At 41.7% G+C, this 14,732-nt stretch overlaps 1 protein-coding gene across 3 annotated transcripts; it reads left to right on the forward strand.

The window, feature by feature from the left end:
- Window positions 1-1,496: 1,496 nt before the first annotated feature.
- LOC111972485 (transforming growth factor beta activator LRRC33) lies at window positions 1,497-13,104 on the forward strand. Of its 3 annotated transcripts, none has more exons than XM_023999485.2 (3): window positions 1,497-1,619; window positions 3,140-3,260; window positions 9,593-13,104. In XM_023999485.2, the coding sequence occupies exons 2-3, from the start codon at window positions 3,153-3,155 to the stop codon at window positions 11,543-11,545; spliced, it is 2,061 nt and encodes a 686-aa protein (XP_023855253.1). In that variant the 5' UTR covers window positions 1,497-1,619; window positions 3,140-3,152; the 3' UTR covers window positions 11,546-13,104. The 3 variants fall into 3 exon arrangements, with proteins under 3 accessions (XP_023855253.1, XP_023855254.1, XP_070302781.1); XM_070446680.1 differs by lacking the exon at window positions 1,497-1,619 and adding an exon at window positions 6,759-6,997 and having other exon boundaries at window positions 3,171-3,260; XM_023999486.2 differs by lacking the exon at window positions 1,497-1,619 and having other exon boundaries at window positions 1,627-3,260.
- The last annotated feature ends 1,628 nt before the right edge of the window (window positions 13,105-14,732 follow it).

Genomic DNA, 14,732 nt, shown 5'->3' on the forward strand with positions numbered 1-14,732 from the left:
TCCCTCAATACTGCACACACACTTTTGATGAGGGAGCATTTAATTTTTTGTATTTTATTTAACTAGGCATGTCAGTTAAGATCAAATTCTTATTTACAATGACGGCCTACACCGGCCAAACCCAGACGACACTGGGCCAATTGTGTGCCGCCCTATGGGACTCCCAATCACAGCCAGTTGTGATACAGCCTGGATTCGAACCAGGGTGTCTGCAGTGATACCTCTAGCACTGAGATGCAGTACCTTAGACCTCTGCGCCACTCGGGAGCCCATGAGGGATGTCTATGTGTGTAGTTTGTACTGTGTACAGTTTTTAAAACAGGCATAAATGTGTTTTTCTAAATGGGATATTGGAAGAAAAGAGATCTAGGCTTAATATTTGAAGGGAGGCTAAGCCTATGAAAAATGAATGTCAACTGAATTAATGAATTCAACTGAGCATAAAGCTGGCTTCAGCTGCCAATCACTTAATCAAGTCAGAAATTAGAACGAGAGGAGAGGACTCATTGCATGAAAACAGGAAGGAAGCCCCAACAAATCACCACTGCGATGGCAGCTCCATCACTTCCTGATTCTAATTCCCTATTCTAATTCCAGAACTATGGGAAAATACACGACACAAACTACGCTGTAGGCCACATAATTAAACGTAATTACCTGTACTTTCTCAATGTGTGTGTGTGTGTGTGTGTGGAGAGAGAGAGCGCATGGGCTGCACCAATTTTAATCTGTTTGGTGGTAAACTCGTATGTCATGGTCAGTAAGACCACAACCAGGTACTAGGCTACTGAAAAAAAGCTGTGTTTCTCTTCCAATGGTTCATGGTAAATGAGAGGGCTGGTTGAGTATTTACAGTGTAAATGTCAGTATGACGTGTCAAAGTAGCTGAACAAAATGCAAAGAATCAAATCGTTCCCTTGGCTGTTGCAAAAGTGTCAGCTAGGCAGGAAGGGTGTGAGTGTTGAGTGGTTTCCTCTCTGTAGTATCTGATGTTCAGAAACAGGAGTTGGAGAGTGAGAGGTGAGAATGGGGTTTGTCGGTAGGTTTTCGTAGTAGACAAGATAAGCCTACACAAACACATGCACACACAAATCATGGTGTGGATGGCAGGTTTCCAATTATACCAGTTTTTTTGTGAGAGGATGAAGCGCTTCACATTGCAACAGTATTTTAAAAAATACTTTGAAAAAGGTATTTTAACCCAGAATTCCCAAATAGAAACAGATAGGTGAGAAAGTTGCATTTGATGTAAGTCTATTATCTGCAAATAACATAAGTTGACACTTATGTACTATGGGCATGCATGAAATGCATCACATAAAAATATAGGGAATCTTCTAGTTCCAATGCAATATGTGTAACGCAGTACAGGACATGCATGTCTCTGACCTAGGCCTGCGAACCTATATGTATGATCTTGCTTGTCCATGTGACTTTGGTTTCCGTTGCTTGCCTGCTTCCGCAAATACTAAAAGCACCGCTCCGCTATGTAGAGAACACACACTGCTCCACATAGATGAGAACCCGACTTACCGACCGAGGCTGCGTCGAACAAACCAGAGAATATGGTCAGGAGCTCAACCGTCAGTGGCTTGAATAACACACACCTAACCACCAGCGTAAGTAGTAGATGCATGGCGCACTGTGCACTTGCTCTACCTGTGCGTGACCTATCTACACTCAACAGCGTCTGACAAAGTAATGAATGAATAACATCAGCGCAAATGGAACACTTCTCAGTACGTGCTTGTAATATCAGAACAGAAAGTGTGACTTTGAATGTATTGTCATTCATGCTCTTAAGTCAAGGAATGTTACTTTGTAGCTTAATATCCTTATCGTTATACAGTCTATGCTAATTCGTTGTATTTCTCAATCTGCTTATAAATTGATAAAACTTATTTGTTAATTTCACTATTAGTTAACGTCTTGTAAAGCATTATACTGTGCATTATCTGTTCAGATATGTAATATGTCAATTCAATATTTTGGATTTATAAGTAGATTTATATATTATTCCTAATTAATGTATTTGATTACTACAGTAGTGGAGAGTTCAAAAGGTATTCACACTCAAACCATGATAAGGACTAACCCAAGGAGGCTGAGATGCAATAATGATTTAGGCCTACTTAATTTAATCAATGCTCAAAAGAATACAAAGGGTGACAGTGAAATGTGTTAAAAATAAAATTACTTARGGTTCAGACAAGCATGTATTAAATTAAGTATGTTCTTTTTGTATCTCAGCCTCCTTGGGTTAGTCCTTATGGTTTGAGTGTGAATACCTTTTGAACTCTCGGTATATACAGTATTACAGTACAGTATTGATCAGATTTAATGGTTACAGTATGAAAATAATTAATTGAAAACTTTATCAAGGTTAAAAGATAATGGAGATATACAGCTGTTATTCTGTTTTTATGGTTGAGAGACTGTGGGTGTTATATTGTCTGGAATACACTCAGTGGCTAGTTTATTAAGTACAGCCATCTAGTACCAGGTCGGACCCCCCCTTGCCTCCAGAACAGCCTGAATTCTTTGTGGCGTGGAAACGTTGCTTAATTGGTATCAAGGGAACTAACGTGGGCCAGGAAAACATTCCCCACACCYTTACACCACCACCACCAGCCTGTACAGTTGACACCAGGCAGGTTGGGGCCATGGACTCATGCTGCTTATGCCAAATCCTGACTGCCATCAGCATGACGCAACAGGAACCGGGATTCGTCAAACCAGGCAATGTTTTTCCACTCCTCAATTGTCCAGTGTTGGCAATCACGTGCCCAATGGAACCGCTTCTTCTTGTTTTCAGCTGATAGGAGTGGAACCCGGTGTGGTCGTCTGCTGCAATAGCCCATCTGTGACAAGGACCGACAAGATGTGCATTCCAAGATGTCGTTCTGCACACCACTGTTGTAATATGCCGTTATTTGCCTGTTTGTGACTCGTCTGGTAACTTGCACTATTCTTGTCATTCTCCTTCAACCTGTCATCAACGAGCTGTTTTCGCCCACAGGACTTTCGCTGACTGGACATTTTTTGTTTGTCACACCACTGAGTTTGGGAAACCCTGACATAGATGACCTCTCCTTTTCTGAGTCTCAGTCCTCTCCTGCTCCCCTTCTCTCCCCCACAGTGAGGATGTTAAGATGCCCATCCAAGGCCTACTCCCTACCCTGGTCTGTCTCACCATCTGGACCCTGTGGAGCCTGCTAATACCTGCCCTCTGCCACCCTCACCACAGCCTCTGCAGACTGGTAAGAGCTACATTTCTTGAACAAGCTTATTAGAGCGTAGAGGGAGAAAATATACACTCTAAAAATAATGTTCCTGTAGGCACCTTCAGGGCTTCCTCTAATTGTAACACCAGCGGTACCCCTAAAGGTGCCTCCTGGAACCTTTTCCCTGAGGAACCTTTTAGGGTTTTAAGGATCCTGTAGGAACCTTTTATGTCCCATGTATTCTATTATGAATAATATAAATAATAATACTATTAACAATAATAATACAAATAACATTGAGTGGCACACTTTTAAAGTCACAAATTAATTTGATTGACTTTGAAAGTCACAGAAATCCAAATATGCAATCAATAAATAAAGTACAATGCCAAACATTGACAAACATTCATATTTAATGTGTATCTACAAGATAGGAGCCTATACTAATCTGAATCTTGTGAGAAAATACAATAACTATTGTCATCAACTAGACAAATCAAAATACCCCATTTTACTGATAAAAATGATATGTTTAGACACATGGAGAATATTTCACAGGTCAATAATAAAACTCATAGGCATGTAGCACATTGAATAACAGCTTTTCTAAGTGGTTTCTAAATTGTACACGGTGAGGGTCTGAAATTGACACCCTTGATAAAGATGAGCAAATGATTTATACTAATACAATTGCTCAGAGAAAGAGATTGTTTAAAATGATTGACAATACCTTTCAATATTTCACCTTGCGAGGATAAGGGGCACTGAGCCTTTTTCTAAAATGTTTTATGAGTTGAAGAACACATTGGGATGGATTTTAGACCATTCCTCCATACAGAATCTTTCTAGATCCTTGATATAATTCGATCTGTGCTTATGGACTGCCCTGTTCAATTCAAACCACAGGTTTTCAACGGGTTTCAGATCCAGAGACAGATTGCCTTTGCAAAAATATATTTTTGTGCATTTTGATGTGTGCTTGGGGTTATTGGCTTGCTTCAAGATGGCCACCATTGTTCCTGTACCCAAGAATGCAAAGGTAACTGAACTAAATGACTATCGCCCCGTAGCACTCACTTCTGTCATCATGAAGTGCTTTGAGAGACCAGTCAAGGATCATATCACCTCCACCTGACTTGTCACCCTAGACCCACTTCAATTTGCTTACCGCCCCAATAGGTCCACAGACGATGCAATCGCCATCACACTGCACACTGCCCTATCCCATCTGGACAAGAGGAATACCTATGTAAGAATGCTGTTCATTGACTACAGCTCAGCATTCAACACCATAGTACCCTCCAAGCCCATCATTAAGCTTGAGGCCCTGGTTCTGAACCCTGCCATGTGCAATTGGGTCCTGGACTTCCTGACAGGCCACCCCCAGGTTGTGAAGGTAGGAAACAACACCTCCACTTCGCTGATCCTCAACACTGGTGCCCCACAAGGGTGRGTGCTCAGCCCCCTCCTGTACTCCCTGTTCACCCATGACTGCGTGGCCATGCACGCCTCCAACTCAATCATCAAGTTTGCAGACAACACAACAGTAGTAGGCTTGATTACCAACAACGACAAGACAGACTACAGTGAGGAGGGCTCTGGGAGTGTGGTGTCAGGAAAATAACCTGTCACCCAACGTCAACAAAACAAAGAAGATGATCGTGGACTTTAACAAAGAGCAGAGGGAGCACTCCCCTATCCACATCAACAGGACAGCATGTGGAGAAGGTAGAACGTTTTAAGTTCCTCGGTGTACATACAGTTGAAGTCAGAAGTTTACATACACCCTAGCCAAATACATTTAAACTCAGTTTTTCACAAATCCAGACATTTAATCKTAGTAAAAATTCCCTGTCTTAGGTCAGTTAGGATCACCACTTTGTTTTAAGAATGTGAAATGTCAGAATAATAGTAGAGAATTTATTTATTTCAGCTTTTATTTCTTTCATCACATTTCTAGTGGGTCAGAAGTTTACATACACTCAATTAGTATTTGGTAGCATTGCCTTTAAATTGTTTACCTTGGGTCAAACGTTTTGGGTAGCCTTCCCCAAGCTTCCCGCAATAAGTTGGGTGAATTTTGGGCCATTCCTCCTGACAGAGCTGGTGTAACTGAGTCAGGTTTTTAGGCCTCCTTGCTCACACACACTTTTTCAGTTCTGCCCACARATTTTCTATGGGATTGAAGTCAGGGCTTTGTGATGGCCACTCCAATACCTTGACTTTGTTGTCCTTAAGCCATTTTGCCACAACTTTGGAAGTATGCTTGGGGTCATTGTCCATTTGGAAGACCCATTTGCGACCAAGCTTTAACTTCCTGACTGATGTCTTGAGATGTTGCTTCAATATATCCACATAGTTTTCCTTCCTCATTATGCCATCTATTTGTGAAGTGCGCCAGTCCCTCCTGCAGCAAAGCACCCTCTCAACATGATGCTGCCTCACCCGTGCTTCACGGTTGGGATGGTGTTCTTCGGCTTGCAAGCCTCCCCCTTTTTTCCTCCAAACATAACAATGGTCATTATGGCCAAACAGTTCTATTTTTGTTTCATCAGACCAGAGGACATTTCTCCAAAAAGTACGATCTTTGTCCCCATGTGCAGTTGCAAACCGTAGTCTGGCTTTTTTATGGCGGTTTTGGAGCAGTGGCTTCTTCCTTGCTGAGCGGCCTTTCAGGTTGTGTCGATATAGGACTCGTTTTACTGTGGATATAGATACTTTTTTTACCTGTTTCTTCCAGCATCTTCACAAGGTCGTTTTACTGTGCTGTTGTTCTGCAATTGATTTGCACTTTTTGCACCAAAGAACGTTCATCTCTAGGAAACAGAACACGTCTCCTTTCTGAGCGGTATGACGGCTGTGTGGTCCCATGGTGTTTATACTTGCGTACATTTGTTTGTACAGATGAACGTGGTACCTTCAGGCGTTTGGAAATTGCTCCTAAGGATGAACCAGACTTGTGGAGATCTACAATTTTTTTTTCTGAGGTTTTGGCTGATTTCTTTTGATTTTCCAATGAAGTCAAGCAAAGAGGCACTGAGTTTGAAGGTAGGCTTTGAAATACATCCACAGGTACACCTCCAATTGACTCAAATTATGTCAATTAGCCTTTCAGAAGCTTCTAAAGCCATGACATAATTTTCTGGAATTTTCCAAGCTGTTGAAAGGCACAGTCAACTTAGTGTATGTAAACTTCTGACCCACTAGAATTGTGATACAGTGAATTATAAGTGAAATAATCTGTCTGTAAGCAATTGTTGGAAAAATTACTTGTGTCATGCACAAAGTAGATGTCCTAACCGACTTGCCAAAACCATAGTTTGTTTACAAGAAATTTGTGGAGTGGTTGAAAAACGAGTTTTAATGACTCCAACRTAAGTGTATGTAAACTTCCGACTTCAACTGTATCACTGACAAACTGAAATGTTCCACCCACACAGACAGTGTGGTGAAGAAGGTGCAACAGCGCCTCTTCAACCTCAGGGGGCTGAAGAAATTTGGCTTGTCAACTAAAACCCTCACAAACTTTTACAGATGCACAATTGAGAGCATCCTGTCAGGCTGCATCACCGCCTGGTATGGCAACTGCACCACCCACAACCGCAGGGCTCTCCAGAGGGTGGTGCGGTCTGCACAACGCATCACCGGGGGCAAACTACCTTCCCTCCAGGACACCTATAGCGCCCAATGTCACAGGAAGGTCAAAAAGATAATCAAAGACATCAACCACCCGAGCCACTGCCTGTTCACCCTGCTATCATCCAGAAGGCGAGGTCAGTACAGGTGCATCAAAGCTGGGACTGAGAGACTGAAAAACAGCTTCTATCTCAAGGCCATCAGACTGTTAAATAGCCATCACTGGCACAGAGAGGCTGCTGCCTACATACACAGACTGGAAATCATTGGCCACTTTAATKAATGGAACACTAGTCACTTTCAATAATGTCACTTTAATAATGTTTACATATCTTGCATTACTCATATGRATATACTGAATTCTAAACTATGAACTGTATCTTAGTCTATGCCGATCTGACATTGCTCGTCCATATATTTATATATTCTTAATTCCATTCCTTTACTTAGATTTATGTGTATTATGTATTTGTTGTGAAATTGTTAGATATTGTTAGATATTGCTGCACTGTCTGAACTAGAAGCACAAGCATTTTCCTACACCCGCAATAACATCTGCTAAACACGTGTATGTGACCAATAAAATGTGATTTATTTTATTTGGAAGAGCCACTCCTGGCAGAGGCAACCAGCTTTTTGGCTAAAATATCCTGGTACTGGGTATAGTTCATGATGTTGTTGACCTTAACAAGAGCCTAAGGACCAGTGGAAGCAAAATAGCCCACTAACATCAAAAATCCACCACTATATTTTATGGGTTATTTTCTGCTCCTGCAGACACAAAACCCKAAACCCAAAACTGGCCAAAGAGCTCTGATGTAAACGACAGGAGTTTGCTAAACAGCATTGGCACTTGGATTGGAATTGGTGCATTGGTCAGATGACATGAAAATAGAGCACACCAGTGGTGAGTTTGGCGTCAAAATGAGAGTACATGAGAGAAAAAAAAAAGAAGYAAAAAAAACATAATGTAYAATATGAATGTACCCAGGTAAACCGGCGGCCCAGGGACCCCCCCCATCATACGTTAGCAAAAATGTCTTATCAAGTAAATGAAGTAACATGAATAGACTTGGTAGATAGTTTTTCATTATTTTGACCCCCCCCCACATTATAATTGGAAGAGACAACTCTAAAATGTCAACTCTAACATAGCCTATTAGATAGAAAGTTACTCCAAACACTTTTGCAGCTGTTTAGCTGGTTAAACAAAGTTTAGCCTTGTGTTCGCAAAAATGTATGTCCAAGGTAAGGAAACTTACCAGTATCCAGCGGGACTTGCTGCATTGGTAGACTATTCATGGGTGTGTGAGTGTAATTGGCTCCAATTCGTGTAATTTGGTCAATATTAGGAGTTAAAGGTCCAGTGCAGTCAAAATTGTGATTTCTCTGTGTTTTACTTACACTGAGTGTACAAAACATTAGGAACACCTTTCTGATATTGAGTTGCACCCCCTTTTGCCCTCAGACAGCCTCAATTTGTCGGGGCATGAACTACAAGGTGTAGAAAGCGTTCCATAGATATGCTGGCCCATGTTGACTTCCCACAGTTTTGTCAAGTTGGCTGGATATCCTTTGGGTGGTGGACCATTCTTGATACACAACGGGAAACTGTAAAAATATTGTGAAATTGTGAAAATGATGATAATGCCCTTTTAGTGTAAGAGCTGTTTGAAAAGACCGCCTGAAATTTCTGCCTGTTTTGGTGGGAGGGAGTTTGGCGTTCCATGGTGACATCACCATGCGATTAATTAGTTAATTGACCAATAGGAAAGAGTTCCAAGCCTCTCTGCCAATAACAGCACATTTTCAGTTTTCCTCTCCCCACTCAAACCACTCCCAGACATTCTTAGCAAAATTCTTGCTTGAGAAATTGCTCTTTGCTAAGAATAAATGTTTGATTCTTTTTGATCATTTTAATTTAAAACAATCACAGTAGTGTACTTAATTGTTACCCAGAAATGATTTGATATTGAGATAAAAGCGGCTGCATTGGTACTTTAAAAAATAAGTTGACATCATTAGAAATAAGATATCCTCCTCTTTTCTACTGTAGGTATGTAATTCAAAATTATTGCTAGCGATATTCCTTTTTTTATGCACTATTTTTGAGGACCCCCTGCAGTTTCTCGGGCTGCGGACACCCYGTTGAATAACCCTGGTCTATGATCTCTCCCAATGTGTTCTCCAACTCATAAAATATTTCAGAAAAAGGCTCCGTTTTTGGAGCCTACAACATAGCTCAGTATTTGAAATATATATTTCATACAGTCATTTTTGTTCATCTTGATAAAGGGTGTCAATAATTTCAGGCCCCACTGTAACTCTCAATAAAAATAATAAACATACAATACCAAGTAAAGAAAGTTCCTTTGAATTATGAATTTCAGAGCTTGTGGTTCTCACTGAAAGCTGTGAAAAAGTGCCTCTGATGACATTTTCATAAGAAATGCAGCATACACTCTGGTTTCTGAAGGGAAGAGAGAGCATAAGTTACCACAATAGATATAAGCAAAGGTAATTCTATCATGGAAACTGCTGCTACTGCTGGTTCTCAGGGTTTCCGTTCATGCATACATTAAATACTTTTATACCCTCGTATACTCTCTGGTCTGATTTGTGGTACAATACTTTTTTTCTTTGCTGTTTAAAGTATTTTAACATATAAAATGAAGTATTTTAAATTGTATTGATCTCGCATACACTGAATTTCTCTCCCTTTCTCTTTGCAGACCCAAAAGATTGCTCTCTGTAGTGATAGTGAGATCTCATCTGTGCCGAGAGACCTACCAGACAACATAGAGGAACTCCACCTGACCCATAACCACATTCAGATGTTACAAGATGACTCCCTCTCCCGCTACATCTCCCTTCGCACTCTAAGCTGTGCAGAAAACCGCTTGGAGACAGTGGGGTCAAAATTCTTTCACAACTCACCTCATCTAGAGAGCCTCAATCTAGCTGCCAATCAACTTCACGTTGGATACCAGGAAACTAGCAGGGCACTGCTCACCCTGTCTAGACTCAAAGTTCTGGATCTGTCAGAAAACCAGCTTACAAACGACATAGCTTCGGTCCTCCTCCAGAATATGACGTCCCTGGAGTACCTCAACCTTTCCAGGAACCTCCTGCTGAGGCTGGATGAAAGCTCCTTCAGCGACCTCCACCAGCTCAGAGAGCTGGACCTGCAGAGGAACATGCTGTTTGAGATCGTTGATGCCTTCGACCACCTGCACAAGCTGCAGAGACTAAACCTGGCCTTCAACCACCTGGCCTGCCTGATGGACTTCGAAATGACCCAGCTCGTGGTGCTCAACGCAAGTCACAACAACATTGAGTGGTTCATAGCCAACCAGGACCTCCAGGAAACTTTCCATCTGGAGACCCTGGATCTCACCAACAACAACCTCCTTTTCTTCCCCTTCCTGCCCATCCAGAGCCGCCTGAGGAACCTCCATCTCTCCCAGAACAGGTTGAGCTTCTATGAACACCTGGCAGACACCGCTGGCTACCCAAACTGGACCAACAGTGTCCAGTTCTTCAACCTGAGGGGCAACGTGACCAATGTCACAGCCCAGCTGTGGGACGAGAGCCTGCACGGTGACATCTCCTCTCTGGACCTGCTGGATCTGAGTGGAAATCAGGTGGGCTACTTCCCCCAAGGGTTTATCAGCAAAATGCCTAGCCTGGCCAGGCTCAGGATACAGACAAACTGTCTCGAGGTTTTAAATCTAACACTGGAAAAACTTCCAGGGACGTTGTACGAGTTGGATGTGAGCAACAATAGATTGACGGAGCTCCATGCTGACCAAGGTAGTTTAAGTGAGTTAGGAAAACTGAGCTATCTCAACCTGAGCCAGAATGACCTGCAGAGTCTACCTCCTAGACTGTTCTCCTCTCTTACCAGCATCAGCTCTGTGGATATCAGCTTTAACAGAGTTGGCATATGCTCCCTTGAGGAAGGGGGTGGGAACAGGGGTGGCTGTGTTGTTTGGAGAAACATCAGCTCTCTGAGACAGCTCCACCTATCAGGGTGCAACCTGGGGAGACTGCCACCGTTAGCGTTCACAGGGACACCTCTAACACACCTGGAGCTGTCTAARAACCCAGAACTCAACATTGAGCCCATATCGATAGCAGGCCTCAGCAGAACTTTACACCATCTAGGATTGGGAAACACAGGCCTGAGAGACTTTGACTTCTCTCCTTTCCACCACCTAAAGTCTTTGAACATTTCCAGAAACTCTCTTACTCAGCTCCCTGCTTCACTGCAACACCTTGAGCTGAGGCTGCTGGACCTGAGGGACAACAAACTGAACACTGTCCCCTCAGATCAGGCTAACACATTAGCCTTGAAACTACAGACTGTTTTTCTTAATGGAAACACTTTCAACTGCTGCCAGTTGGACTGGTACAGGACGTTTGAGAGGGCGAAAACGGTCAATATCATCGACCTCTTAGACATTTCATGTCAGGATATGACAAAAAATACACACAAAGTGGTGTTTTTAAACCCTTTAATATGTGGTGGGAGTGAGGAGGAGTCTGTGTACTGGTACATCCTGTTGTTTATCGTACCTGTCCTCTGCCTGGTTGGGATTTCTGTCATCTTCCTGCTCACCTTCAGGCCCAGACTGCTTCCCAAGGCCATTAAAAATAAATGCCGGAGGCCCACGTCATACTGACATTTCAGTCACCTTCCTTGTGTTGTGGATGAAAGGTCAAATGATTAAGACAATATGGTACATTCTGTCCAAGTGTGATGTTTTGCACATGGGTCGTTCCATGTCATTTCAGCAAGTCATGACATCCACCATCTCAGATTGTTCTGAAATCGTTTCTGTAGTTAGAAACAGATACGGGGGTGGCAGGTAGCCTAGTGGTTGGAGCGTTGGACTAGTAACCGAAAGGTTGCAAGATCGAATCCCCGAGCTGACAAGGTAAAAATCTGTCGTTCTGCCCCTGAACAAGGCAGCTCCAACCACTAGGCTACCTGCCACTCCGTATCTGTTTCTATCTACAGAAACTGTTCCTAGGCCATCATTGAAAATAAGAATTTGTTCTTAACTGACTTGCCTAGTTAAATAAGATAAGCATTCCGGAAACATTATTTTGTTGAAATATAATTTGATCTCTGAGAAATTAAGCTAATTGATTGCACCCAAATTGGCCACTTTAATTTATAGGATTCATTATAATATTCAATAATTATAGTACCAAATTATTTTCTAACAATGAGTAAGACATGAGAAATCCTCACACCAATCCCAACCCAGCAACGATAGTATCAGTATCAGTATATAGTATCAGTTCTCTATGTTTGACGTGTAGTATGGAGTTGCGGCTCTGAGTATTGTTTCTTCATCCTATGTAATGTATTCTTAGTGAATTTGGTTGTTCAGTGAAATTAGTAATTGAAGTTGTTAGGTTTTGTTAGGTTTGTAACCTTTCTTCTGATATTACCATATCCAATGCAAGTCAATGGTACCTATAGTAGCATTTTTGCGCTTCATATCCAAATCATCTATAAGTCACATCATTTCAATTATTAAATACTTTAGGATGATTTGGAGATGAAGCGTAAAAATGAYTTCTGATTATGTAACCCCACTCTCCTCTACATGTGGTGATTTCTCATATTGAGGAAACATAAAACAAACATACCGTATCCTGCTAAAATAAACCAGATGTGATAAATAACTGCGTGCTATACATTTTTCGGAAGCCAGTCAGGATTTCCCATAAATTTGCTGGACCTTTTTGCATTGTTATAATCTGATGGCGCAATGTGTAGTTGGTTCACACAATCCCTGCTTCTAAGGGCCTATTGTGTGCACATGATGTGTGTATGTGTGTGCAGAAGTCTTGTGATGCAAACTGTTGCTAAAAGTGGCAGAGGAAACATGAAATTTCCTGTTTTGCTGAGATGTGCAGCAACTGCCCAGGTCTTTATCTCAGAAAGGAGGGGTTGGCCTCGAGTCGCATTTGTGAGGCACAGCTACAACATTGGCCACAGGGACCACATCCAGTATTCCACCAATATGGGTTTGAAAGGTACAATTTTTGTATAAAAGTGTGTTAGACTACGGCACAACATTATCCTTCACATTTGCTATGTTGTCAGGTCAGTCCTATGTACTGAACTAAGAGCAGTTAAAGGTTAGGGATTTCCTAAAAGTATTGTGCTTTCACTGTGTTTAAAACTGACAATCACTATGCTCCGTACAAATAAACCCTGCCTAAAGTGAAGCACCAATCAACACCTGATGAAAGAAATTACACAGCTCAGAAAGCACTAACAACCTATCTCAGGAGACACAGCCGTTCAGCACACACACACACACACACACAGCACCCACATCAGCACAGCACACACACACCCACAGCACACACACACACACACACACACACACACACACACACACACCCACACACACCCTGCTTTGGACTGCACCCCAGTAAAGAAACAGTCAACTGGCACACGGGCCACATTTCACGATCGGCACATGGGCCAAAATAATACAAGTAAGTAAGAAACAGCACATACCTTTAATCTTCATGTTCTTCACTTCAGCTCTAGTTTAGTGTGTGCTCGTATACCTTTAACTTCATCTGGTCATCTGGGCATGATGTGATGAAAAGTGGGTCTTCCATAGCTCTAGGTTGAAGATGACAAAGGTTAAGACAACAGGATTCTAATATCCCATAGCTCTTTGCAACAATGGGACCAGCTTTGCTAGTTAGCAACAGTGCTGGTAGTTAACAACGGTGCRGGTCCCAGATTTGTGACGACGTTAACATATCCTGTATGTTTTCGACTTAACTGCTGCCTGTCCTCCATTGCAGATGTAATCTCCTCCTCCAGTCCGGTGTCCCTCCTGAGCTGGTACTCATAAGTGAACCTATGAGTGGAGAAATTACAAATTAGAAATGGATTGAATTACATGTACATTTAATAAAATAATGGTTTGGTTAAATTAACCAGTTCATTATTTCAGTCCAAATTTAAAGCCAAAGTTCAGTATTTTATTTTTGCTCACACTGAAAGTAGTCTATGAGCCAGGTGAAACTGTAATCCACAGCCACTACAAACGTCAGCTAACCTTAGCCACAGCTAGCTAACAATCAATGGAAGGGATAGGGGCAACCGGTTGATTTTAGTGAATATAAAAAATCCTCTTCATGTTCTTAGCCTACATTGGAAAGTACATAGACTTTTTGTTTATTAAAAAATAAACAACCTGCCATGTAGACAGTAGACACCCAAATAATTAAATAGAAATGCAGAATCCAGCAGAGGGGAAACCCATTTTCACAAAATACCTTTGATGAGACCACTTAACCTTTATAGAAAGCCAGCAAAAGTCTAAATAAACATAGCAGATTTTACGCATTAGGCCTACTCCACAGGCAGCAGTTTTTCAAAATGGCCACCAACCAGCTCAATGGGACCAAATTAGGTCTAGGGCTACTAAGAGTGGTTTAAATGGCAACAACTATTGAACGGCTTAAATAGCTTGAGATGGTCTGGAAGACCAAATAAAATGAAACAGATATCAGAACAGTGAATTTGCAGTCAAATAGCGAATTCATCCTTTAGACAGTTGAATCAACACACATTTTCTTTAAAAGTTTGACTTTACCAAACAACCACACAGTTGTAAACCTCTAAAGTAGTTACACGAGAAAATGCTGTATTATTATGTTTCTTAATCACTGCACCACACAGACCTTAGGCCTAACTGCTTAAAACAAAGTTACAGAATAAAAACCTTGGCAAAAAAAGGGAATCCTATAGATCTAGGGGAGACCGGGGCACAAAGTAACACAGGGCACAAAGTAACAACTAAATAGTGTATCTACATTTCTGGG

This window comes from Salvelinus sp. IW2-2015, linkage group LG14, assembly GCF_002910315.2.
Source record: "Salvelinus sp. IW2-2015 linkage group LG14, ASM291031v2, whole genome shotgun sequence".
NCBI classification, from domain to species: domain Eukaryota; kingdom Metazoa; phylum Chordata; class Actinopteri; order Salmoniformes; family Salmonidae; genus Salvelinus; species Salvelinus sp. IW2-2015.